Source organism: Macaca thibetana, chromosome 13 (genome assembly GCF_024542745.1).
Source record: "Macaca thibetana thibetana isolate TM-01 chromosome 13, ASM2454274v1, whole genome shotgun sequence".
In the NCBI taxonomy this organism is placed as follows: domain Eukaryota; kingdom Metazoa; phylum Chordata; class Mammalia; order Primates; family Cercopithecidae; genus Macaca; species Macaca thibetana.
The window spans coordinates 17,807,826-17,834,337 of NC_065590.1; the positions used below are offsets into that span (position 1 = coordinate 17,807,826).

General features: G+C 49.4%; 1 protein-coding gene across 1 annotated transcript in view; it reads left to right on the forward strand.

Annotated features, from left to right (window-relative positions):
- Window positions 1-24,885, forward strand: part of MALL (mal, T cell differentiation protein like) — a 33,347-nt gene extending 8,462 nt beyond the window's left edge. Inside the window, exons 2-4 of the mRNA XM_050753142.1 lie at window positions 17,264-17,431; window positions 21,001-21,123; window positions 22,996-24,885. Coding sequence (XP_050609099.1) covers window positions 17,264-17,431; window positions 21,001-21,123; window positions 22,996-23,058 — 354 coding nt within the window. The 3' untranslated portion in view covers window positions 23,059-24,885. The remainder of the gene's footprint in view (window positions 1-17,263; window positions 17,432-21,000; window positions 21,124-22,995) is intronic.
- The last annotated feature ends 1,627 nt before the right edge of the window (window positions 24,886-26,512 follow it).

Genomic DNA, 26,512 nt, shown 5'->3' on the forward strand with positions numbered 1-26,512 from the left:
ACCTAGGAAGATTATGGCTGCCTCTGCTGAGTCATGCAGATTGTCAGGGAAATGGGGGAAAGTTGGCAATCACAGGCCTCACCCAGCTCCCACACAAACCAAATGGCCAGTTCCACTCCCACTGTGTCCCTCACAACAGCCCCAAGTCTGTTTCCAGGCAGAGGGCAGGATGGGTTTGAAAACTTGCCCAAGGCTATCCTCCTCCCAAAGCAAGAGTAAAGGGCTTTAGTTCTTCCCCTGCCTGTAAAGTCTGCACACTCAATTTGTGACCTCTCCTGAGTTCTGACCAGGTCTTCTGAGTTCTGGCCAGGAGGCATCTCTCCCCATTCAAATTGTTACAAAGTTCAGCTAGAGAAGTCCTTCTCCCTGTGGAGTTTTACCCCCTGCTCCTCTGGCCACCCTCCTGATGAATCCCTGTGGTGCCAGGCAGGATTGGGCTGCTTGGGGACCCAGTGAGCTCCCAGGGCCTTTCTGCTGCTTCCTCTACCCCCGTATTTTGCTCAGCTCTCCAACTTGACTCAGCTCCAGGTGAAGTTGGAAACTTCTCCTGCAAACAGACCTTCAGCTTCTCCAGTGGAGGGATGTGTTTGGAAGAGGAGGGTCTCCCTTTCCTAATTCCTCACTTGGGGCACTCACAGTATTTGGGGTGTCTCCCGGGTCCTGCAAGAGCAGTCTGCTTCCTTCAGAGGGTCTGTGGGTCCTCTCAGGATTGCTGGTCTGTTCTTGTGTTTGATCTGTAGCTAAAATTCACAATGCAAGCCTTCGCATGCTGCTCTGTCTGGAACTGCAATCCAGTCCTGCCTTCCATCTGCCATGATCCCCTCTGCCTTCTGATTAGTTATTTTTGTACGATGTCTTTTAATTTGGTCTTGTCTGATGTTTCCTCATGGTAACTTCATTTATTTTTAATTCAGGAGTAATCCTATTCATTATTGAAAATTGAGAAAGTTCAGAAATAAATATGATCCATATGTGCGCACATACTCGTATATGTGTACACACCTATTTAATGGGGTTATTCTGTACCTGCTGTTCTGTACCTGGTTTTCCCTTAAATAAGCATTCCTAGCACGAAACTAGAATCACATGGGCCTTATATCTGGGGTGAGGAATGGCGAGGTAGATGGGAGAGAGAGACAATGTTGAGGTGGGTGGATGATTCTGATCCCATTGAACAGAAGACGTGCTGGCTGGAGAGACGAGTGCAGAAACAGCCTAGCACAGGCCCCTCTTCTGCTTTGGTCTCCTGGGGGTGCAGTTGCTGCTGCCCACTGGGGCTGATCCCAGAGCACCAGGCCTTGGGGGCCCAGCAAATTCTGTCTCAGGGCCTAAGACCTCACGAACAGGCCTGTTTTTCTAAGGGTGTTAGTACAGAGAGTGAGTTGTAAAATCAGGCCAGCAAAGGGACAAAGAACTCTAAATCAAATAATGGAATTCTGATGCTGTCCACGGTGGGGGCAGCCCAGGGAGGATCTTTTCTTCCAGCTGCTGCTGACGAGATACCCCAAGGACCTGAGAGCAGACCCGTGCTACAGACTTTCCATATGAACAAGAGGCCAGATGTGCCAGGAAAGCATAGTCAGATGCGCTCACACAAGGCCCTGGCTCCTCTCTCAACTTCCCTAGACCCTGAGCCACCCTGCTGGCCAGGCCAGGTCCCGTATTTCTTGGTGATGACAGACAGGGATGGGCCAGGCCCTGGGGAGTCTGCAGTTTCTCTTCCACCTCTCCTCTCCTGAGCTTGCTCTCATGGATAATTGCCTAAAATGTTTATTTTCAAGTCTTTGCCAGTTCACATTTTAAAACTTATTTTGTAGTAATTATAGATTCATAGGAAGTTGCAAAGATAATTCAGAGAGGCCTCCTGTCCCCGTCCGCAGCTTCCCCCAGTAGCTGCATCTTTCCTAATGGTAGTACAGTATCAGAGCCCGAAAACTGCCTTTGGTACTTTGGGGCTCCACTTTTCTCATATATGTAGATTCAGGGAATCACCACTGCATCAAGGTACAGGGCTGCCACTCACCCCAAAGAGCTCCCTCGTGCTACCCTTTCAGAGTGCACCCCCTACGCTGCCCTCCCTCAACCCCTCCTGAACAAACCCCTGAAAACCACAAATTTCATTCCTACGATGTTGTTATTTCCAGAAAGTTACATAAATAAATGGAACCACACAGTACACGGGTCTTTGAGCTTGGCGTCTTCCACTCAGCCTAATGCTCTTGAGCACCATCCAAGCTGTGGCCTATGTCAATAGCTCCTTCCTTCTTGCTCCTGAGTAGCGTTCCGTGGTCTGGCTTTGCCGTCATTTGTTTAACCATCCGCCTATTGAGAAACAGTTTGCCTGTTTCCAGTTCTTGGCTGCTGTGAAAACTTGTGTGCAGGCTTTTGTGTGGGGGGAATGCTCAGTTCTCCAGGAAAATGCCCCCGTATGATTGCTGGGTGGTGTAGTTAAGTATTAAGAAACCCCGACAAACAATTTTCCAGAGTGGCTGGAGAGTAACTTCTGCGTTTTACGTCCCCACTAGTGACTGCTGAAACTTCATCAGTAAAGTTCGTGTTTTATGTAGTTTACTGGTGAATTTAGATTTCTTAAAGACAATATTAATTTTGAAACATAATCTACGAGTGCAAAAAAGGTTTGAATGGATGAATTTTAAGATGAGAACTCTCTCCTTCATGCAGCAAGTGTGTGTGCCTTGGGGGAGCCTGGGGTGGGTGTGGCTCACACCCCTGCCCAGCTCTGGGGCCAGCTGTCTGTGGGTGCTGGGGACTGACCATGCCATTACCTGTTTGATGGAGGTGACTCATCGGCTTTTTTATAAGCTTAAGGGTGGAAGCTGCAAGCTCACCCAGGTGACTGTGAACAAGGACATGCTTTATGAATATGACTCCAATAAATTATTTTAACTGTCAACCTTGTCACTAGTTGACTTACGAGATTTTTGACGAGTTTAAAACAAACAGCTACGATTTCTAGAGGTTCCGAAAGTTAAAAGGGGAGACCATGCAAACTCTTTGTTTGATGTTGGATGTTTTCCTTTTAGCTGCTTAACTCACCAGCATGTCAGTCAGAGGGAAATCCTCTGAGCCCTTAGAAGTTCATCCTGAGCTCTTCCAGCTCAGCAAGTGTATTGTATGTCTCACCCAAATGGCCAGTATCACTTCCGTTCCAACCTGCTGCTGCTTCTACTCTGTTTATATGGAAGAGCCTGTTTGAAACTCACAGAAGCCAGGGGCCCCCTGGGAATCCCCTAGGGCCAACTCCGCGTGCACTGAAAGTGACTAGGTGGGGCTGGGAGAAGAAATCAGGACTCCTCTTAGGCCTGACCTTAGGGCAGGAATCTTCCTCTTCCTTCTAACTGTGCCTTAGAAGTTGAGTTTTCCAAGAGGAAAAATCATCTCCCTTGCTTTCCTCTGCTCCCCTGTCAGTTCTCTATAATTCCAGGAGCAGCAAAGTTAATTCAGTTTACCCCAGTTTATTTTATAATTCTCTTTTCACGCTTTAGCCTTTTTGTCTCTGTCCCTCCCTTCACTCCCCTCACTGCCACATGGCCTCTCCCTATCCTTGGTCCAGCTCCCACAGGGCAGCACCCTTCTCTTCTGTTCTCCTGCAGGACATGGGAGCCACCAACCACTGTGCCCACGGGACCATGGGGTCCCATTGGAATAATGGCCAAGGATGTCCCCTGGAAGACAAGGACGGGAGGACATGAGGAAAGGGAAGGCCTTGGGCTGGGGAAGAGCAAGGCCTCCCAGGAGAGAAGATGAGAAGGGCCATGGGGCAGGAGTTGGATGTGAACCTCCCCACACTGCCTGTGGCCACCTTGGCCTTCCTGCCCCTTGGCCAGGCCCAGGCCCTACTCTGGGAGGCCACGGTGTATTCAGGTTCAGTAAAATAGAGTCAGTCAGGATGGGGCCTAAAGTCTGGCTCTGCTTCTTCATTGCTGTGAGACCCTGGGCAGGTTACTTAATCACTCTGAGCCACAGTTTCATCAACAATGGAAAGAGTAACAATAAAGAGAAACAAGGATCCTGTAAGACAGCTATGGGGTTTGAATGTGGACTTCACAGGAAGTATCAGGACATGGTGAGTGAGTGCTCCATAATGCCAGCCCATACTACTTTATCGTTGGCGGTCATCGGACCTCTTATTAGAAAGCCTACTGTAAGACAAGTAACAATTGTAAGTCAACACGTGTTTATTGAAACACTACTGCCACTCTAGCCCCATGCTCTGCTCTTAGGGACAGACAAAAATAAGACAGTCATTGAGGGGATAAGGTAAGGCATGAGCCTGTCTTAAAGGAGTGGTGCAACTATCACACTGAAGATGCAACGGGCACTCCAGGACAGGAGACAGGTGAAAAGCAAGGGCTGCACAGCCAACCACAGCTGCCCAGCGGCCCTGGGAGCCAGGTGGTGTCGGGACAAGCTGACTCAAGGAGGATCTTGACATTCTTGAAGGGCTTGGATTGATGGGTGACGCATTTTCTTGTTCAGATTAGGGCTGCCTAGGACCAGGAAGTTAACAAATACATAAAGTCAGGGTACAAGGAAGACTTAAATCCCCCACTTAAATCCCAAGTATTCATTCAAGCTGAGCACCTACTCTCTGCCAAGCACTGACGATACAAAAACAAACAAGACAGACATGGCCCCTGCCTATGGAGCCTGATGCTTAATGAGGGCAATGGAGAACAGCCAAGCAAATCTGTAAAGGTGCTGTGCCTGTCACGGTCCAGTAGGAAACAGAAACCATTATAGGTGCTTCACACGGAGGGGATTCAATACAGGGACTTGTTGACACAGTCGTTGGAAGGCTGGATGAACAGAAAGGGGCCACTGAACAATCCAGAGAATAATAATAAGTGCTTACAGTGCCTGCCGCCCACCCCCAGAATCGGGCACAGAAGGGCAACGAGGCTGATGCTCAAACCTGTAGATGAAGCTGTCCCTGCCTTGCCAGTGCTCAGACCAGTGTGGGTGCTGGGAGACAGTGGTCACCCTAAAGAAAGGGCACTGGGACCCTCATCTCCAGCTGCTGCTGCTGATTCTGGAAAGACAATGGCAAGACCTGGAAAAGGCAGCAGGAAGTTTTCCCCCACTTCTCTCCTAACATCCCAGCCTCCCTCCAAGTCCTCCCCTGCCAGAACCTAGCAAACACCCAGTCACCGAGGGAGCCCACACCACACAGCAGAGAGACGTGGGGAACTACCTAGCCTGGCCCCGCATCCCTGGCCACGCCGGCCCCTGTCTGAACTTCCAGCCCGGGTCTTTCTCTGGCCGTCCAGCAGGACCATGAGCAGCTGTCCCTGAACCAGTGGCCTCTCTCCGCTCGGCCAAGACAGACAACCAAGCACACTGTCAGAAGGCCAGCCCACCTGGAGGGGTCCACAGAATTGACGGCTGCCCTGAAGGAGCCACCGGCTGCTGGCATGGAGCCTAACAGAGAGGCCTGGGCAGTCTGACCCACTGGACCCAGGGCGAGCCCCAGATAAGGAGCCTTGCCAGTAGAAGTGCTGGCTCTCTCCGCCATTCCCAGGAGCTTTCTCCCTGGAGAACTTTCCCCTGGGCAGGGCAGATCTGTGGGAGTCAGGAGAGGCTCCTAGAGTGTTGTCCAGACTAATAACACTCAGGGCAAAGGGCCCTAGTGGGGAGGAGCTCGAGGACCCTGGCCTTTCCCCCCTCATCTCTTTCCAGCCCCTCCCCTGCCTCGCCCATCCTCTCCAGCCCCTCCCCTGCCTCTCCCATCCCAGCCCCTAGCCTCGGGCCCTCTTGCCTCCTGAAGAGACCAGCCTGTCCCTCAGTCACTACCTAGTCAGACTCCCCCATCTCGGCCAGAATGGATGGCTGCTCAGGCCCCACACAGGGCCCACCTCATTGGACAGGGCCAACCCTTGTACCACATTCTACAGCACTAGCTCCCCATGGCACCACTTTCTGTCCCCTGGCCACAAGCTGTCTCTAGAAGATACCAGTGGGGTCCCAGAGTACAGCCTCAGTAGGTTCCCCATCCAGAGGGGCCGACTATCATGGGTCTGAGACTCCAGAGTCTTCAGACCTCTTTCAAAGAAGGCTGGATTCTTTGAGCTTTGCTTTTCTACCTCGGCACTATTCACAGATACCCCCACCAGCCTCCCCCCAGCACGGCCCATCCGGACTCTCTCTCTGCCCCAGTGATATTGGGGGAGATGTGGAGGGGGAGGTGTATTTATTTGAGCACCGTCCTCTCTGACAGCACAATTTTTAGTAGTCTGTCCCATGTACCAGGGCGGTGGAGCGTCTCAGGATGACGAGGGGTGCCGGTGGGGTCAGGGAGGCGGCAGGGTGGTGGGAAAAGCCTTCCGGGGCAATCCTGAGGGAAGGTTGCTCCCTACCCTACTGGGAGAATTTCTGGGGCCTGGGAGGTGATGGAGCAGGAAATAAGTGAGGATGAAACAAATACACGTCTGTCCCCATTTGGTTCAGGCTCCTGGCAGGAATGCCAGTCTGTGGCCGGGCCACAGTGGAAGGCCCAGAAGGCAGCAAGCGGTGCCACCTTCATGGGCATCTGTCCCAGGAAGCTGAGGCTGTGAGCAGCTGGTGAGTGGTGTGTCCAGCAGCCCCCTCCTCCTTTCTCAAGTGAGTCAGTGACATGCACCAAGCACTTGCTTTATGCCAGGCTCCGTGCTGTATCCCAGGGACAGAGACCTCAGGGCACAGTCCTGCCTCCAGGAGCTCAGAGTCCCGGCAGGAGGCAGGGAAGAGACAAAGAGAGACAATGAAAGTGGAGAGTGACCCTAGGGGAGGTATGCTGGGGTGGGGGGCTTGGTAGTCAAGGGTGGCTTCCTGGAGGAGGTGACATGGTCTGGTCCCTGCCTTTCAGGGTCTGGTCATACACAGACTGGGGGTCAGCTGGGGAGAGCCAAGCAGGCAATCAATCAACTAGGACTAAGTGACCTGGTGCCTAATGAAGGGCAGGTACATTACTCGTCACAAAATGTCTGTGGGCTCCTAAGGAGAAAGGAGAGCATGGGGACTTCCCCTGAGCCTGAGTCCGGGGATCATCAGGCAACTTCCTGCGGGGAACATGGGTAGGAACATGAAGTTACTCAATGTACGGGACCAAACAGGGAAAGTGAGAAAGAGGACACTGGGGCGGGGGGCCAGGGAGCGTGGGGAAGCCCAGCCACGGGGCCGCGGTGGAAGCAGGATGCCTTCCCCTTGCCGCTTTACAGCGTGTCTGTGCTTTCCTAAGGTGCACAGGTAGACAAAAGGGAAAATACGCCCCCCAAATGCTGTGCTTAATTTTGTCTCCTTCCTTTTCTTTAAGAGACAAGAAGGAAGAGCGCTTTAGACTTTGGATGGAAAAGAATGTTCTAATTAGTCAATTTTATATGACATTGTAAATCTGTAAATCTGTACCATTTGGTCAATAAAAAGTGAAGGCAGTCAGTCTGAATGAGCGGACGTGGTGCTGGGGGAGGAGGAAGCAGGAATGGGGATGCCTGGCCCTGACTCAGGGCCCCTCCCGGACTGCGCTTCCTGCCACTCTGGACCCATCCCAGAGAGGTCGGGCACACTGCCAGCCCCATTCTGTGAGTGCTTATGAGTACCTAGGACCCCCTTATATGACTCGCTCAGCCAGGAGCAGCTGTGGACACGAGTTCCCACCAATGCTGGATGGAAGTTCCCGCCAACACTGTTCTCCAGTGGGAGATGAGACCCGGCCCTCACTGGAGGCCTAAGGGGCCTGGGCTGGCAATTTCCTGCTAGCCTTAAAGCCAGAGAAAAAGAAATTCTCCTTCCATGAGTCAGGACGCAGTGACTCAGGGTTTGGAAGTGTGCTAGGTTGAACTGCGGAGTGTGGAACGTCCATGCAATGCTACTCGTTTTCAGGGTCCTCTTGGGGTACAGGAGACAGGCCTGCCACACCCCTGCTGGGTAACTGAGGATGCCCCTCTGCCTTTTAGAGCCAGCATCCTCCCGTATTCAAAGCACAAAGGAGATAAGGATGGCTGCTCAGAAGGCTTCATGAGGCTGCAGGGCCAGTGACACGGGCGTGGGAACTGCCTCATGAGCTGTAAGCAGCACCCAGGTGGGCTCTGGGTCTCTGAGCCACCCACAGGGAGACTTGCAGTCAGGTGAGCCCTGCCCAGGAGCACCCAGCACAGCGTGGCTGGGTCCCTGGCCTCCAGCTGTGGCACTTGAGGTAGGAGCATGCGTGTGGAAGACCCTAGCTGGGGTACAGGGCGTTGCAGCCCCACAGAGGTAGGGCACTCCAGGGCTCCTCCCACTCTTCCTGACAACGGGCCTGTCATCTCACCACATTTCCCTTCACCTTCTTCAGCGACTCCCACTCCCACCCAGGCCCCCGCATGGCCCCTCAGGCGCTGGGATGATGCTGCAGGCGCCAGGCTGGGGCCTGTGCTGGGCTGTGGCCTACCCATGGGACAGTGCTGTGAAGGGGAGGAGTGGTCCAGGGGCGGGCAGGAAGGAAGGCACGCTGGAGCAAAGGCTCCCACAAACTCATCCACAAAAAAAGAGAGATTTCCATCACACCCTGGTACACTACAGGCGTGTGTGTGTGTAAGTGAAACAAAAGATCCAGGAAACAGTATTTCCCTTTCCTGTACAAAATACACTCCTCTACTTTATATCCTAGTCTGCTTAAGTTCTTTTTTTTTTTTCGCGGAGGGGGCAGTGGGGGCAGAGTCTTGCCCGTCACCCAGGCTGGAGTGCAGTGGTACAAGTATAGCTCACTGCAGCCTGGAACTCCTGGGCTCAAAGGGTCCTCCCCGCACTCAGCCTCCCAAGTAGCTAGGACTACAGGTGTGCTCGGTTAATTTTTTGAAATGTTTTCTAGAGACAAGATCTCAATTTGTTGCCTAGGCTGGCCTCAAATGCCTAGCCTCAAGCAATCCTCCCACCTCAGCTTCCCAAGGTGGCTGGGGTTACAGGTGTGCACCATTATGCCCGGTCGGCTCCAGTTCTTAAGGCTGGTTGATAATCCTCTAAATGGAGTCGCAGTCCATGAATGAGTCTCACTCATAGTTTGCCAGTCCCAGGACTGGGGGATGTGGTGGAGGCTTGGGGAGCCTGGCATAAAGGCAGAGGGTGGGTGTCCCGAGTCTGGCCTGGGAGTCATGGGAGTCAATGGAGTGTTTGAAGAGAAGATGAGGGGTATGAGTGACATGCACACACTCGAATCCCCGGGACTCCTCAGCAGTGCTGTGAAAGGGCTGCCGCTGGCTTGGACTGGCCTGAACAGAAGGGAAATGCACTATCTCGTGTCGTGGGATCTGGGTCAGCAGCTCGGTTGTTGACTGGGATGCAGGCTCCTTTCATCTTTCTCCTCCTTCATTTCGTGGCTTCAGGTTCACCACTGCACAGTAATGGCCAGAGCAAGAAAGGGACCATTGTGCCCTGTGCCCCCTTCTTAGGCACCAGGAAGATTTTCCCTCTGTCTCGTTGGTCAGGACTAAGTCAAGTACGTGTCCCTAGTAGGGAATGTGATGAGCCTAATGGCGTGGGCAGCGACATCCCCTTACCGGTGAGAGCCTATACCTCTCACCAGTCAGGCCAGTTGGGGAACTCATTCCACAGAAACAGTTTATCATGAGAGAATATATTCTGCTCTCTGCAACAAGGTATTTGCTGCAGCATCATCTGTAACAGGAAAACGCTAAAAACCCCCATATACCCTGATTAGGGCCTAATTGAGTAAATGAGGTTTTATCAACTTGATGGAAGATAATTTTGACACTGAAAATACAGTGGACCCTCATAACTCCTGGATTCTGTATTTGCAAATTCACCCACTTTTGCTAAGATGTATTTGTAACCCCCAAATTAATACACTTGGCACTTTCACAGTCACCGACATGCTCAGAGCAGCGAAAAACTTGAGTTGCCACACACGCACACACATTCCCAGCTGAGGTCAAGCCAGGTGACACTCTGCCTTCCTGTTTGAGTTCTCGTGCTGTAAGGTGTCCTTTGCGAGGTCCCCTTAGTGCTGCGTGTTCAGAACCAAACTCTCACTCATTTTGCGTGAACAGAACCAAACTCCCGAGGGATGCTACTGTGGCAGGAACATGCGCACATCTGTTTGACAGAGCTGTGACTCTTGAGGTATTTTGTATGGCAACTGCCTGATGGGGTCTGAAGCACAGCCCCAGGATAGGCCTTGTCTTGTTTTTTTTTTTTTTTTTTTTTTTTTTTTTTTTTTTTTTTTTGTGAGACAGGGTCTCACTCTGTCACGCAGGCTGGATTGCAGTGGCACAGTCAAGGCTGTCCACCTCCCGGGCTCAAGTGGTCTTCCCATCTCAGACCCCCAAGAAGCTCGGACTACAGGCATGTGCCACCATGTCTGGGTAATGTTTGTATTTTTTTAGAGACAAGGTTTTGCCATGTTGCCCAGGCTGCTTTTGAACCCTTGGGCTCAAGTGATGCCCACCTTGGCCTCCCAAAGTGCTGGGATTACGGGTGTGAGCCACTGCGCCCCGCTGGTTTTTCATTTGAAGGGTGTGCATCAAAGAGCTATTTTAACACCCATGTTCATAGCAGCATTATTCACAATAGCCAAAGGTGGAAGCAAGCCCAGTGTGTATAAGCAGATGAGTGGATAAACCAGCCGTGACACACATATGCAATGGAACAGTATTCAGCCTTGAAAAAGAAGGACATTCTGACACATGCTACAACACAGATGAACTTTGAGGACATTATGCTAAGTGAGGAAACGCAGTCACAAAAGGACAAACACGGCATGATTCCATTCATATCAGGTACCCAGAGTAGACAGAAAGCAGAATGGTGGTTGCCAGGGACTGTGGGGAGGGAAGAATCGGGAGTTATTATTTAACAGGTGCAGAGTTTCAGATCTGCAAGATGGAAAGCACTCTGGCGATGGATGGTGGTGATGGTTGCGTGACAGTGTGAATGAACATGAATGCCACTGAACTGTACACTGAAAAATGGTTAAGATGGTTGATTTTGTTATATGTGTTTAACCACAATTTTTAAAAAGAGAGAGAGGCATATAGTAACAAGAGAGCCTGGACTTAAACAGCATGTACTCTGCACACCTGAATGCGAGGGGCAATCGTTTCCTTCATCCTGAAACATCACAGTGGCAGAGGGAGCCTTCGGGGTATCCAGGTTCCCACTGTGGGCAACGCCCGTGTGTGTCCTTTACAGAGCCCATGCCTGCCTGGCCCGTGGTAGGATCAGGAGATCCCGGCTCACTTCTCTGCTGATGACATGAGCCACACCCATCTTGACTGGGGCCTCCTCCTCTCAGCCTGAAGGTTTTGAGGCTTTATGAAGCCTGTGATCACCTGAGTACCAGGGAAGAAAAGGAGAGGCAAAGCTGTCACGAAAGCTGGACTAACACAACCCGTTCCTGCAAAAAGCTGTAAAACTTTTGATAGCAATCTGCACTAAAATAAACATTTTTCATCATGACCCAGCAAAAAAAAAAAAAAAAAGAAGAGACGCAGTAAGCAAAGGAATTTGGGGTTGGCAGTACATGAAACCTGCCATGCTGAAGCAACGCCCAGCTATGCAGAAAAACCTGCCACCAGGTACCCACCCCTGGCACGCCTCCCTGCTTCTCAGCTCCTTGTCTGCTCCACCCCAAACCCACACCTCCCAGCCACAGCCCAGAGCCCTGGCCACACAGACCAGAGACCATACATCTTTTTGACATATCCTTCACCATTCCCAGGGCGTCATTACTCAGGCAGCCTCTGTCTCAGAGCCTCTGTGTGTGATCCCGGCCCCTGCAGCAGCCCCTCTCCTGCCCATGAGGGGCTTCCAGCTGCTCTGTGTGGGTGAGCAGATCCACTCTCCCCAAAGGCCGTCCTCCTTATCTCTTCCCAGTCAGAATTCTCCAGTGAGCCTCCAGTGCCCACGCAGCTTTCTTTTCTTTTTAAATTTACTTATTTTTTGTTTTGGGTTATTTTAAATGTGAACGTGGTCCTACATTCAAAACTGTCTGCAAGCCAGGAGGTTCTGCTCCCCCGAGACCAAGGCACTGACTGGCTGATTGGGTCTCATTCTGGGAATATTCTGTTCACCCGCAACAAATGCACATATACACAGACACTCACACACTCATGCACGCATTTTCTTCTTTTTCTGCACAAATCATAGCACACTGGGTACACTGGTCTGTGCCTTTACAAATTCTTGGAGCTTGTTCCATTTTGGGATATAGAATTTTCTCTTTTATTTTTTATTTTTTTGAAGATTGCTGAGTGTTTCACTTTGTAGACATAATTGATTTAACTGGTTCCCTCTGAATAAAGGGGTCATTTCCTAGCTTTCCTGTAATCAACAGGCTGCAATAAACAACTTTTATCTTTGTCGTTTTGCTCATGTGCATCATTTGTAGGACAAATTCCATCAAGTGAAATTATTGAGTTGAACAGTATGTGCATTTAATGTTTTGATCAATATTGCCAAAATAATAGAGTCGTTGATGGCAAAGTTATTTAACCTGGAGGTGGCAATGGACTTCAACTGGGAAGTTGCAGGCGGACATTGGGGGTCTATGAGTTCCCAGATTTGTAGGCAAAAATTGTGTGTGTGTGTGTGTGTGTGTGTGTGTGTGTGTGTGTGGTGTAGGTACATTTTTCTTGGTGACCAAAGCTATAATCAACTCATAAGAAGGGTCTGTGCCCTCTAAATGTTATCTCACCCACCCAGCTGATCTCTCATCCCTCCTTTCCAAAAGTGAACTTCCCATCCTTTAGAGAGGCCTCTCTTGGACATTCCCTCCTCTGTATCTTTCTCATGGAACGTCCCTTCCTGCCCTCTGTGCCATTCCAAATGGTTATGGCTACTACAGCCGACATTCACCATGTGCCAGACAGACCCACCAAACCATCACAAGGGCCGGATGATAGAGGGGCCAGTGAGACCCCCCACCTCCTCTATTTGATGGACAGGGACACAGAGGCACAGATAAGCTAAATGGCCTGCCCACCAGGCAGAGCTGGGACTCAAACCCAGGAGGAAAGGTACTGCACGGTGCATGGACTGGAGGTGAGAGTAGAAGCAGAGAGCTGGCCTCAGGCTTTCTCAGCCCTGGCCACCCCGCCTGGGGAACTCTCAACAACGCAGCCTCCCTTGCCTGTTCAAGCAGACTCTCTGGGGGCAGGACCCAGACCCTGGGGCTTTCTTGAAGTTCCCAAAGGGTTCTAGGAGTAGTAGGACTTAAGAGTGCCACCTGGAGTGTAGTGTTCCGGTATGTGTGTATTTGAGAAGCTCTTTGCCCCCACACCACATTTTTTGCCAGCTTCTTTTTCTTTTAAAGCAGTTTTCAAAATAATAAGCATCCTCCAAAAGTGACCAAAGAAGTTTTTATTTTAAGTATCATTTTGAATTCATGGATTTTTACCTTAGTTGATGCATTCCAATCCATTGTAGCTGTAAGAAGCCCAAGCGGTCCCAGGAGGGACCCAAGTTTGACCAGCAGGAGCCTGCTGATTCCTTTTGGCCGGACCCGAGGAGGCTTTGGAAGTTTTCTCACTATCTGGTGTGGTAACATCCAGGCTCAACCTCCCTCTCCAAACCTGGTGTCAGCCCTTTCTTCCTGGACTCCAGTCTGGGTGTTGTTACCCCAGTTCTCATATTCTAGTTCTTAACAAACTTTCTGAAAAATGAAGGAGCTCTTCATGTTCTAGAGAAGAACAGGTTTTAAAAACCTATTGTTAAGCTCCATCTTTCCTTAAGACGTCCTTTCAAGTTTCCGTTCAGCCTTTTGGAAAATTTATATATGACTGTGTGTGTTTGCTTATAAGAAAAGGATCTGCCAAAGTTGTGCTTGAAATCTACTTGCTCTAAATGGCTCGCTGTAATCAAATATTTCTCCACGTTGAGGGCCAGCCCCAACCATTGAAAAAAAAATATCTCCTGCTCTGAGGAAATACAAAAATAAGCATTAAAATGGGAAAGCAGTTTAGGCCACCAGGAAATTTGGAAAGCCAAATGTGAGCTTTAAGAAGAAGTAAAAACAAACACTCAAAGTTTTCACAACTATAAGGAATCCAAGCTACACTACTTGAGACAGAAATGAGATCACGAACTCCACCGGGTTTAAATCCACCTGTAGCCCTTGGCTCTGGCCCCTCCTACTGTTCAGGAGGTAGAGGGGTGTGGAAATAAGAAAGTGAGTGACTTTCTTCTGCAGAACATTGATTCTGCAACACTGAAGCCATTGCAGGAAGGTTCCCGTGACATTTGAGTAGATTCCCAAATGCTCAGAGGCCCCTGGCCTGTTGTGAAAGGCAGGACAGTGATCCCTAAGCCGTAGCTGGAACCCAGAGAGAGGAGGCCGCTGATGGGCTCCCTGAGACTGCAGGTATGATATCCCCATCAAGGCCCTTAATGCCCCAGGCAGAACTTGGCTGAGGCTCTAGCAGGCCACCCTCTGGCACATTCTAGGAGCCTCCACCTGGCCCTGCCTTTGGCCTTGAAATCTGGTTTTTGGGGCAAGAACCACAAGTGTCCTACACCATGTCCTAGTCCCACCACGCACTGCCTGTGTGACCTCAGGCCCCAGTCCCCTCTGGTACAGTATTACCTCATGGACTGTGGCAAAGATTAAACATGAGAATGTAAGTAACATGCATGACTGTGTCTGGCCAAGGAAGCTGCTGATGGCAAGAGGGGGACCAGGACCCGTCTGCAGGCACTGACTGGCAAGACGTGGCTGAGGTTCCCTTGCTGTCCCCATGCCTGGCACAGACGAGCTAGCAGTAAGCAGTGGAAGGTATCAAACGGTAGTTCTCTGGTCTTTCCAAGGGAGTTAGAATTGCTGTGTGGACTAAATGAGGCAGTCTGAGTGAATGCATTTAAAAAACTGTAAAGTACCTGGTGAATCACTAATAACCAGCATTGTTCATGTGCCAGCATTTTAATGTACTTCTCATAGCTTCTTGGCAAGTGCCTTAAAGCTGAGCCCTGGTACCTTTCTGAAGCATCAGCAGCCCTTGTCACTGGGATTGACACGCAACAGCACAGTTGAGGGGGAGCCAGAGGACAGCGGCTCCCATCCCTCCCGCCCCCTTCCTAGGACAAGCAGGCCTTGACTCATTCTCCGGCAGTCTCAGACCAGCCTAAGATTTCCAAAATTCACTTGGATTTTGACTGTTAAGGGGGAATTTGCTCCCAGAACTGGTGCTTTAAGAGGCACCAGGCTGCTGGAGCTGTTTTCCAGCCTGTAAAGCTGTGATTGTATTCCTTGCTGAGGAGTCTCTGCCTTGTGGTCAACTTCCTATTCTATTCTAGCTTCTCATCTCCTTTTCCCCTTTTCTCCTTGAGAGCCCAAGAATGCTCCATAAATTCAAAGACAACAGCTGACAACAGCAAGGGGAAGCCTCAGAAAGTAAAGGGTGACATATCTATGTCTATGTATTGGCCAGTTGTAATATAAGAATTGCTGGTCCCAGAAAGCTAGGGATATAGTTTGGAAAGCAGAACTCAAGTTGTATATCTTTTGGCTGAGCTATAGACAAGGGCTTGAAGACAGGGCACAGTGGCTCATGCCTGTAATCTCAGCACTTTGGGAGGCCAAAGCAAGAGGATTGCTTGAGGCCAGGGATGACCAGCCTGGGCAACAAAGCAAGCCCCTGTCTCTACAAAAAATAAAATAAAAATTGGCCAAGTGTGGTAGTATGTACCTGTAGTCCTAGCTACTTAGGAGGCTGAGGTAGGAGGATCACTTGATCTCAGGAGTTGGAGGCTGCAGAGAGCCATGATTGCACCTCTGCACTCCAGCCTGAGTGACAGAGAGAGACTCCCTCAAGAAAAAAAAGTGAGTGAAGTTGTTTGGTCTAGAAAGTTTCTGATACATCTTTCAGAACTGAGCTACCTCCACAGACATGAGCTCCCAGTCAAAATTCACTAAACATAAGAGGAAACAAGTGAACAAGAATAGAAGTTAATGGAAGCCACAAACTGCAGAATCAAGCTGTTAAGGCCAAGTGAATGGAATTTTCAGATATTAAATGTAGAATGAACACTAAGCAGGAGTAATAAAAAGATATCCACATCTCGACACACGGTATCACTGTTTCACAAACTGCAGAATGCCAAAGACAGAGTGAAGACTAAATACAGCCAAATAAGGAAGACAGACTCCTACAAAGCAAGAGTTCAACTGACAGCTGACCTTTCAGCAGCAACCGTGGAAGCCAAAACACAACAGAAGCATACGGGAAATATACAACATGGCGGAACTACATCTCGGAAGTGCGGAGAGAAAATAATTGTCAGGGGAAATTTAAGGACGTTTTCTAATAAATCAAACTGACTACTACCCACTGACCTTCACTAAAGAGATTACTAAAGGGTGCACTCCAGGAAGAAGGAAAATTATCTCAGGAGGAAAATCTTGGATGCAAGAATATCTTCATGACTCAAAATAGAGAAGAATTTCTTAAACTTGACAAAAACATAGTCAATAAAGGAAAAGACTGACATATTCAACTGCCTTAAAATTACGGGCTTAGTTAATCAAAGGAAACCATAAAGTATGTGAATGCTAGCAGAATATATTTGCAATGTTTATGACAGTCCATGAAATCCACACCATTAGCAAGAATTCCTATGAATCAATAAGAAAAAGAAAAATCTATTTTAAAATATTTAACTGATTAAAAAAATAAAAAACTTTACAGAGGAAGAAATATTAGTGGCTAACAAATACACAAAAATAAGCTCTATCTCATTAGTAATTCCACAGTGTCAGTGAGCAACAGAGAATGTCCCACAGCATGGTGTGAGGTTAATTGGGTGAGGGGATGTGGTCCACTGAGGACTCCAGGTCCTTTTAAAGAGACAGTCACAACTCATTTCAGCCTACTCTGGCCTGAGAAATGGGTACCCTGTGGCCAGAACCACAGATTTCTAAAGAAATATCCCAAATCTGGATTTTCCATGTGAAATATCCTGTTTTAAACATTGGGAACTTATTCAGAATTGTTTAAAAGTCTGTATGCCAGTACTGCTTGAGCCAAAAGACACATTCACAGGCCAGACTTGGCTGGGTCCCTCTGTTTGTGACCTCTGCATTAACCCCTTGAATTTTCTAACAATCAGACCTGACTTTACCGTGACTCAGAGGGGCCAGGCTTCCTTCCCCATTTCCCTCTTGGTTCCCTCCTAATTTCACCTGAACTTGTAGCTAGACACAGAAAAGAGATGCCCTGCAAAGGGAAACATGCTCCATACTAGCTAATGAAGCCCCTTCTTTTATGCTTTTATCTTCCAGATATTTGGGTTCCTGGTCTGGACCCTGGTAGCCGCCACCGACGTAGTATTCCCATTGCTGCAAGGATGGGTGATGTATGTCTCAATCACCTCGTTTCTCATCTCCTTGATGTTCCTGTTGTCTTACTTGTTTGGATTTTACAAAAGATTTGAATCCTGGAGAGTTCTGGTAAGAACCAGCAGCATGGCTCCTCCTGGGTGGACGTCCTGGGTTGGGTGAGGACAACTGGCCTTTCTGGGCAGGGAGGTATCTTGGGCTAGGCTTCTATGGAACCAAGACATTTTATCTTAGTATGTTACTACCAGGCCAAAATGAAGACATTTCTCTGCAAGAGTAAATCATTCCTTGTATTCCCCTTCACTGCCTTCCCTGTTAGGAGAACACACAATGCCCTGTGATCAAGCATATTCTGATGTATTTCCCTTAAATTTTCTTCCTGGTAAAATCCTTGGAGCAACACTGAAGAAAATGCTAGTAGGAAAAAATCAGTCCATCTCAATCACAATCCCTGTGACAGGTTATTTCTTCCATATCCCACATGAATTATATGCAAAGTATACACACACACACACACACACACACACACACACACATATATATACACACATATTTATATAAATTATACTCTACAAATAATTTTGGATGTAGATGCTTTCATTTAATATTACATCACTAATTTTTATGTTATTGCATAATCTCAAAAAACCCTTTAAAAGTGTTTCATACCAAACAATTGAAGACATATTTAAAAGTGCAGAATATTGTATTATAGGCCCTCATGTAGCCATAACCCATATTGTAGCATTATCAAGACCTTACCACATTTGTTTCATCTAGCCTTTTTCCCCACTAAGGAATTTTAAAGCAAACCCCAAACATCATGCCATTCTATTCAACACACTTCAGTATGTTTCCCAGAAAACCCGCCAACTTTCTCACATTATCACATGTATACAAAGTAAACAATTCCTCAGCATACCTAAGACAGTATACAGTGGTCCCCCTATCTCTGGAGGACAAGTCCCAAGACCCCTAAGGGAAGCCTGAATCCTCAGATAGTACTGAACCCCAATTATGCTATGCATGCACTTCTTTTTTCTTCTTCACAATTTCACAGATAGACAATTCATTCTTACTATAGATCTTACTTGGGTAACTGTTACTTGGGTAACTGAAATATACTGATCTTTATTAATCTGCCATTGCTTATGACATAGATATTACATTTAAAACACTGTGTATTAGTCTATTCTCACATTGCTATAAACAACTACTTGAGACTGGGTAAATTATAAAGAAAAGAAGTTTAATTGACTCATAGTTCCTCATGGTTAGGGAGGTCTCAGGAAACTTCCAATCATAGTGGAAGGTGAAGGGTAAGCAAGGCATGCCTTGCATGGCAGCAGGAGAGAGAGGGGAGGGAGAGGTGCCATACTTTTAAACCATCAGACTCCACGAGAACTCATTCAGTATCATGAGAACAGCACAGGGGAAACTGCCCCCATGATCCAATTGCCTCCCACCAGGTCCCTCCCTTGATACATGTGGATTACAATTGGAGATGAGATTTGGGTGGGGACAAAGAGCCAAACCATATCATTATACCCCTGCCTCTCCCAAATCTCATGTCCTTCTCACATTTAAAAATACAATCATGCCTTCCCAACAGTCCCCCAAAGTTTCAACTTATTCCAACATTAACCCAAAAGTCTAAGTCCAAAGTCTCATCTGAGACAAGGGAAGTCTTGTCTGCCTATGAGCCCGTAAAATCAAAATGCAAGTTAGTTACTTCCAAGACACAATAAGGGTACAAGCATTGCATAAATGCTCCCATTACAAATGGGAGAAATTGGTCAAAACAAAGGGGCTACAGGACCTATGCAAATCCTAAACCCAGCAGGGCAGCCATTAAATGCCAACACTCCAAAATCTCCTTTGACTTCATGTCTCACTTTCAAGTCACACTGTTGCAAAGAGTGGGCACCCAAGGCCTTGGGCAGTTCCATCCCTGTGGCTCTTCACAGTACAGCCCCTGCAGTTGCTTTCACAAACTGGCATTGAGTGTCTGTGGCTTTTCAAGGTGCCTGATGCAAACTGTCAGTGGACCTACCATTCTGGGGTCTGAAGGATGATGACCCTCTTCTCACAGCTCTACTAGCCAGTGCTGCAGTGGGGACTCTGTGTAGGGGCTCCGACCCCACATTTCCCTTCTGCACTGCCCTAGTAGAGGTTCTTCATAAGGGCTCCACCCCTGCAGCAGATTCTGCCTGGACATCCATGCATTTCCATACATCCTCTGAAATCATGGCAGAGATTCCTAAACCTCAATTCTTGCCTTCTGCATGCCTGTAGGCCCAACACCATGTGTAAGCTGCCAAGGCTTTGGGCTTATCCCTCTGAAACAATGGCCCGAGCTGTAACTTGGCTCCCACTGCTGGAGCTGGGGCAGCTGGGTTGCAGGGTGTTGTGTTCCAGGACTGCACAGAGCAACAGGGCCCTGAGCCTGGCCCACAAAACCATTTTTCCCTCCTAGGTCTCTGAGCCTGTGATGGGAGGGGCTGCTGTGAAAATCTCTGAAATGCCCTGGAGATATTTTCCCCATTGTCTTGGGGCCCCTCATTATTTATGAAAATTTCTGCAGCTGACAGCTTGAAATTTTCCCCAGAAAATATGTTTTTCTTTTCTACCACATGGTCAGGCTGCAAATTTTCCAAACTTTTATGTCCTGCTTCCTTTTTAAACTTAAGTTCCAGTTTTGGACCATCTCTTTGTGAATGCATATGATTGTACATTTTCAGGAAAAGTCAGGTCACATCTTGAATGCTTTACTGCTTAGAAATTTCTTCTGCCAGATACCCCAAATCATCTCTTTTAAGTTCAAAGTGCCACAGATCTCTAGGACGGGGTAAAATGCCACTAGTCTCTTTGCTAAAGTATAGCAAGAGTGACTTTTATTCTAGTTCCCAATAAGTTCCTCATCTCCATCTGAGACCACCTCAGCCTGGATTTCATTGTCTGTATCACTATCAGCATTTTGGTCAAAATCATTCAACAAGTCCCTAGGAAGTCCCAAACTTTCACACATCTTCCTGTCTTCTTCTGAGTACTCCTAACTGTTGCAACCTCTGTCCATTATCCAGTTCCAAAGTTGCTTCCACATTTTCAGGTATCTTTATAGCAGTGCCTGACTCCCAGTACCAATTTTCTGTATGAGTCCATTCTCACACTGCTATAAAGAACTACCTGAGACTGGGTAATTTGTAAGGAAAAGAGGTTTAATTGGCTCGCAGTTCTGCATGGCTAGGGAGATCTTACAAAACTTACAATCATGGTGGAAGGCGAAGAGGAAGCAAGGCATGCCTTACATGGCAGCAGTAGAGAGTAGGAGAGGGAAAGTGTCACACTTTTACACCATCAGATCTTATGAGAACTCCCTCACTATCATGAGAACAGCATGGGGAAACTGCTCCCATGATCCAGTCATCTCCCAGCAGGTCCCTCCCTCAACACGTGGGGATTACAATTCGAGACAAGATTTGGGTGGGGACACAGAGCCAAACCAAATCACACTGCAAAAAAAAAAAAAAAAAAAAAAAAAAAAAAAAAAAAAAAAAAAAAAGCAGGAGTCTCGGGGAGCTGGCCTGCCTCGTTTGCTCATTCTTTACAGCTATGTAGTCAGAGAGGAAAATGCTCACCTGATTGACATGGCCATGCGTGGCTCTGCTCTGCATTTCCAGGACAGCCTGTACCACGGGACCACTGGCATCCTGTACATGAGTGCTGCCGTCCTACAAGCACATGCCACGATTGTTTCTGAGAGCATGGACCCGAGAATTTACTACATTAACACGGCAGCCTCGGTGAGTGGGCTGGCCACGGATAGCAGTCTTGGCTAGAAGATGTTTAGTGCAGGAGGTCTAACTCTGCCTTGTGCTGCATAGACCCTGAGCCCTCAAGTGAAGGAGCCACGCGAGCAGGGGAGAGGGATGTGTGTCCCTGTAAACCTGTGCACCCACATTCAGGGGTCCTCTTTTACCTTCTATCGTTCCCACTCCAGCTTTCCTCTCTCTTAGACCCCCAACACTGTCTGCAGAATTTTTTTTTTTCCAAAACACAAATTGGAACAGGTGTCTCTCTCCTACTGAAAATCCTTCAGTGGCACCCACTGTCTTTGGAATGGAGCCCACATCCCTCGGCATGGCTGAACTATTGGGAGAAGAAGAAGCAGGGAAGGGGAAAGCGGAATGCCAAGGTCTCAGGGGAGGGGGCATCAAGGAAGTCCCTGTCAAGAGGACAGAAGGAGGCAGGGGCCACCAGGCAGTTACCCCTGCTGAGATCCCAGCAGGCAGTTACCCCTGCCAAGGTCCCTCTGTATGCTCAAGGGCAGCCAGGAGGGTGGTGTGGCTGGGACAGCTGACCATGGGTGAATAGCAGGGTGCCATGCTGCAGACAGGCTGGGCCATGGAGGGCTGCAGGGGCCATTGCTGGACTTGCAGGTTTAGGAAGTTAAACTCCCCTGATGAGGAGGGAAGGGAGGCAGACAGGCTGGAAGGCAGCTGAAATATCTAGTGGCCACCCCAGAGGGTCACAGTGCACCCCACAGTGGGTGGCGTTTACCTCCATCTAACCCATGTATGTGTTACTTGTCTGTCTTGCTGCTGTCTGCTTCTTATCTCTCAAATGTAAGCTCCCTAAGGGCAGGAATGTTTGAATATTTTCTTCACTGTTATACCCACAGTTGTTCTTGAAGGAAAGCAGGTGCTTAAAAGATATTTGTTGACTGACTGACTGAATGAGGAGCGTGTGAGTGGACAGTGGGGCAGAGTGGGGCTGGGATGTTTGGAAGGGCCCGAAAGGTGAAGGTGACAGGCCCTACCCTGAGAAAAGAGCAGAGCTATCACACAGCTTCAATGTGGGGCAACACGGTCGTGTTCTCCCCATGAGTGAGAAGTGTCCTCACTTGTCCACTTCTGCCTGCCCTGCCTGAATGGTGCAGCAGATTCAAGGGTCAGGGCAGGCAGAAAAGGACAAGTGAGGCCATGAGGAGTCCTGCTGAGGGATGCTGGTGGCTGAGACAAGGGAGAAATGCATGTCCCATGAGCTAGGCAGGGAAATCAGTAGCCTTTGGGGTGGCTTTGCACATGGCTGGCAAGGGAGGCAGGAGGAGTCAGGGGTCACAGGCGTCAGGCTCAGGAAGCGGGGCGAGAGGAGGACCCTGGGGCCCACTGGGCTTGTGAGGCTTGTGAGGAAATGTCAGGGGCTCAGTGTGAGCCAGGAAATGCGGGAGGAGGTCTGAACAGTCACAAGGAGCTGATAAGCAGCCGCTCAGAGCAGAGTTCTGGACCAGCGAGGGGAGCTGTAGGAGTGCTCAGAACACAGGTTTGCTGGAGGTGGGTAGAGGAGAGTGGGCCTCGGGCAGGAGGTCAGTGTGGGATATGGGCCCAGGGCTAGAGTGGAGGTGAACCTGCTTCACAGCCAGGTGCAGGTGAGACAGATACTGCAGTCAGGGCAGGACACCAGGATGGCCCCAGGGATGCCATGATGGAGAGTTTCCAGGAGAGGGAGTCATTGGCCAGGGGTTGCTGCCCTCAGGCCAGGCAGGAGGCGAGGAGGCAGCGTCATGAGGAGGCAGGGTCATGGGTGGCCTCCTGGGCAGTGGGGCTGAGGGTCCCTGGCGGGTGGGCAAGAGTTTTCGCTGCTGTCTCTAACAGTCGCTCTCCACCTCCATCCAGTTCTTCGCCTTCATCACCACGCTGCTCTACATCCTCCATGCCTTCAGCATCTATTACCATTGATGCACAGGTGCCAGGCCAAGGGGGAAATGCTCCTTGGGCCCCAATTATTGGTCCCCAAAAGCAGCTTCCAACATTTGCCATCTGGATGATAAACAGAAGATCCGCCAAAAAACGTCCACAGGATTAACAGAGCATCCTTGCAGACTGAGCGATGACACCACACTTTGTTTGGACATTTAAATTCACTCTGCTGAATAGGACGACGCTTTTCTTTCTCCTGGGAAAACAACTGTCTCTTGGAATTATCTGACCATGAACTTGCTCTTCTAGACAACTCACATCAAAGCCCTCACTCCACTGATGGAGAATCCCAGTTCCACTAATGTCAAGTCTGTTTGGGGATTTTGCCTCAGCTGTGGGTTTCCGTAGAGTAGGTCCAGGGGAATACTCAGTCTGATTCTGATGATTCTCTCTCTCTTTTTTTTTTTTAGACGGAGTCTCGCTCTGTCACCCAGGCTGGAGTGCGGTGGCGTGATCTCCACTCACTGCAAGCCCCGCCTCCCGGGTTCACGCCATTCTCTGGCCTCAGCCTCCCGAGTAGCTGGGACTAGAGGCACCCGCCACCACGCCCAGCTAATTTTATTGTATTTTTAGTAGAGATGGGGTTTCACCGTATTAGCCAGGATGGTCTCAATCTCCTGACCTCGTGATTCACCCACCTCGGCCTCCAAAGGGCTGGGATTACAGGCTTGAGCCACCACGCCCCGTCTGATTCTCTTAAAATTGAAGAGGTGCTGCCAAGGCCTTCAGATCTAATGCAGATGCACAGACCTTGTTCCTGGTGCCTTGTTGAGCCTGCGCTAGGGAGCTGTGGTCCTGAGTTCCCCGGGAGGCTGACAGGATCAAGCCACCCTGCCCACCAGCCTCCCACTTCCCTTCCCCTTTCCTCTCCAGCATTGGGATCCAAGGAAAATCTGCATGAAACCAATTTTGAGGAAGATTTGTGGGGAAAATAAATCATTATATAGTTAGACCTGGGTATTGAGGGGTGGGGAGTGGGGAGGGAAGGGCATAGCCTGCTCCTCCATGAGTCTGACATCTCAGAAACTGCGCAGCTGCTGGCGCCTGGGTCAGGATTCCAGGACTCCACCTCTTAAGAACCAGACGGTGCCTGGTTCCTCAGAAAAGACCCCCAGGGAAGAAGGCAAAAACATTACATCCATGCATTCTTCCGCCACAGCCACATTGGAAGAAAAGGCTGCCGCATCATCTCAGCGAGGAGTGAAGGACTCGTGTCCCAGGGAGCGTGCTCCTCCACCTGCACTCACCCCCCTCGCATTCTCTTAAGCACCCGGTGGCCCTCTGAGGCCTGGCAGAATGGTGGTGCCCACGAGGTTGGGCCAGGGCTCACCAGGACCTAGATGGGCAAAGTTGTGCACACTGAAATATCAAATCAAGGTGCTTGGTTTTAAAGTAAATATTTTTCCAAAGAAAGCTGTACTCTTCTGCTGACCCAGACGAGTGGGGCACAGCCCTTTAACTGCACATGCCTTCTGTCATTGGGAATGAAATAAATTATTATGAGAAAGGGACTTGTCCTAACTGGTTTGAGACCTTACAGTTTTGTATCAACCTGTTTCCCCTCCTGGGGTTTGCGGGGGCAGGGACAGAACTACAGGAGTCATGGCAAAGAAAATTCTGGCTTCACTACTGCTTGCTGCTCACTTTCTGATCACTTTGATACTTTTTTTTTTTTTGCAACCTGATACCTTGAAAAGCCTCTATGTGTCTCTCTTTTTGTTACCTGGCAGCTGTCTAGGATGAGCACTATTTAATATTTACTTAGTAGCCACATGCAAATAAAAGTTGTTTGTATGGTAAAAAGGAGCAGTTGGTCGACTTCATCTTGTTGGCATCTGGAACTGGCCATCAGGTCCTAGGTGCTGTCAGTAATTTCACTGAAAGCACCCCTAGGAGCATTTCACAACCTAAGTTCTCCTAGGCTGGGACCGCAGCTCCCCAGCCACCCAGCCTTGCTTCTAGAGCAAGAGCAAAGGGAGGTCACATTTGTCCCCAGGCCTTTGGGTTTATAATGTCATTTGTTCTTCAGTAAGGACAGTTTGGGTGCAAGTTCCAGAAACCAAACTCACACAGCTTAGGCAAAACTGGGAGCGCACCAGTAGGGGCTGGGAGAGGTGAAGAGGGCTCAGTAGGAGGAGAGCTGGCCCCCGCATGGCTCTCTGCTGCACGTTGGCCATCGTCTCCTGCCACCCTGCAAGGCTTGTCCAAGTCTCAACAAACACCGGCCTCCCATCCCCTGTGCAGACACTAGAGGCTCATCCTGGGCCCCCAGAGTCCACCTGGCGCTGTTGCAGTGCTGCTGCCTTTCTGTTTGAAGGGCAGCCCTCCTCTCAGTGCAGGGGTCTCCGCAGGCTCTTGTCTTCTGGAAGGAACACCCCGAGGCTCTCCACAGGCTCCTCAGGGGCCCCAGCAGGAGTGGGCTCTGGTGTGAGCCTCACAGGCTTTCTCCTTTCCAGGCTCTGCACCCATCTTTTCCCCTGGGCTTCCCAGGATCCTGCACCCGTCCTGTCTCAGGGTTAGCTATGGGGAAACTTAGACCCGGACATCCCACAACCATCTCCTGAGGCCCCAGCACGTGCTGGGCACTGGGGGTGCAGTGCTTTGAGACACAGGGTCCCACTAGCCACACCAGATGCCCCACACTGAGCGAGCAGCTCTGACTTGCAGCTTTGTCCAAAATAGCCAGAGGCTCTGCTTTGGCCAATGACTGGGCTATGATCTTTAAAATACGGAAAAGCACAATAAAGTGTTAAAATTTGGAAAACAAACACCATCCTCATCTCTGGGGTTGGCTGCAGAGAAACTAACGGCCCTACTTCCCACCCTAGAAGGAATCTGCAGGGAAGCACATCTCAGTAATAATAGAGGCTGGACTTGAGAGTCAAAGGCGAGCTCCTGTTCAAAGGGAGGGATTGTGAAGGAGGATTACCAATTCCTCCCCAAAATCTGCAGAGCTCAGATCCCAATATGTGCTGTTAGTTTCACTCAGGTGGATCTGGTCCTCCATGGGACACCAGCAGGTGATGAGCTCCCTTGCTCCACAGCCTCTCTCGCCCTCCATCAGTCATCTCCAGTGTTGCACGTGCCTCTGCCCAAGCCTGATTCCTGGCACTGTGGCTACCCATCACCCTCCATCACTTCCTGGGCTGGGAGAAGGGTGTGAGGTTTCCATGGTGATGCTGGACCACCCCCGTGCAGAAGCTTAATCACCATGAACTTTTACTGATGGCCCAGGGCTCTGTGTATAGGAGTAAAATGGGATTGATAGATAAACCCCTCTACCTCCATGTATGTTTGTGTTCTCAGAGAAGGAATGTTGGAATTAGTGGCAAAATACCCGGGGTGAGTCAAGGCCCCACGCAGATGCCTCTTCTATTCTAACTTACTTGCCAGCAGGGTCCAGGAAACACACTGATTTCTGAGTCCACATCTA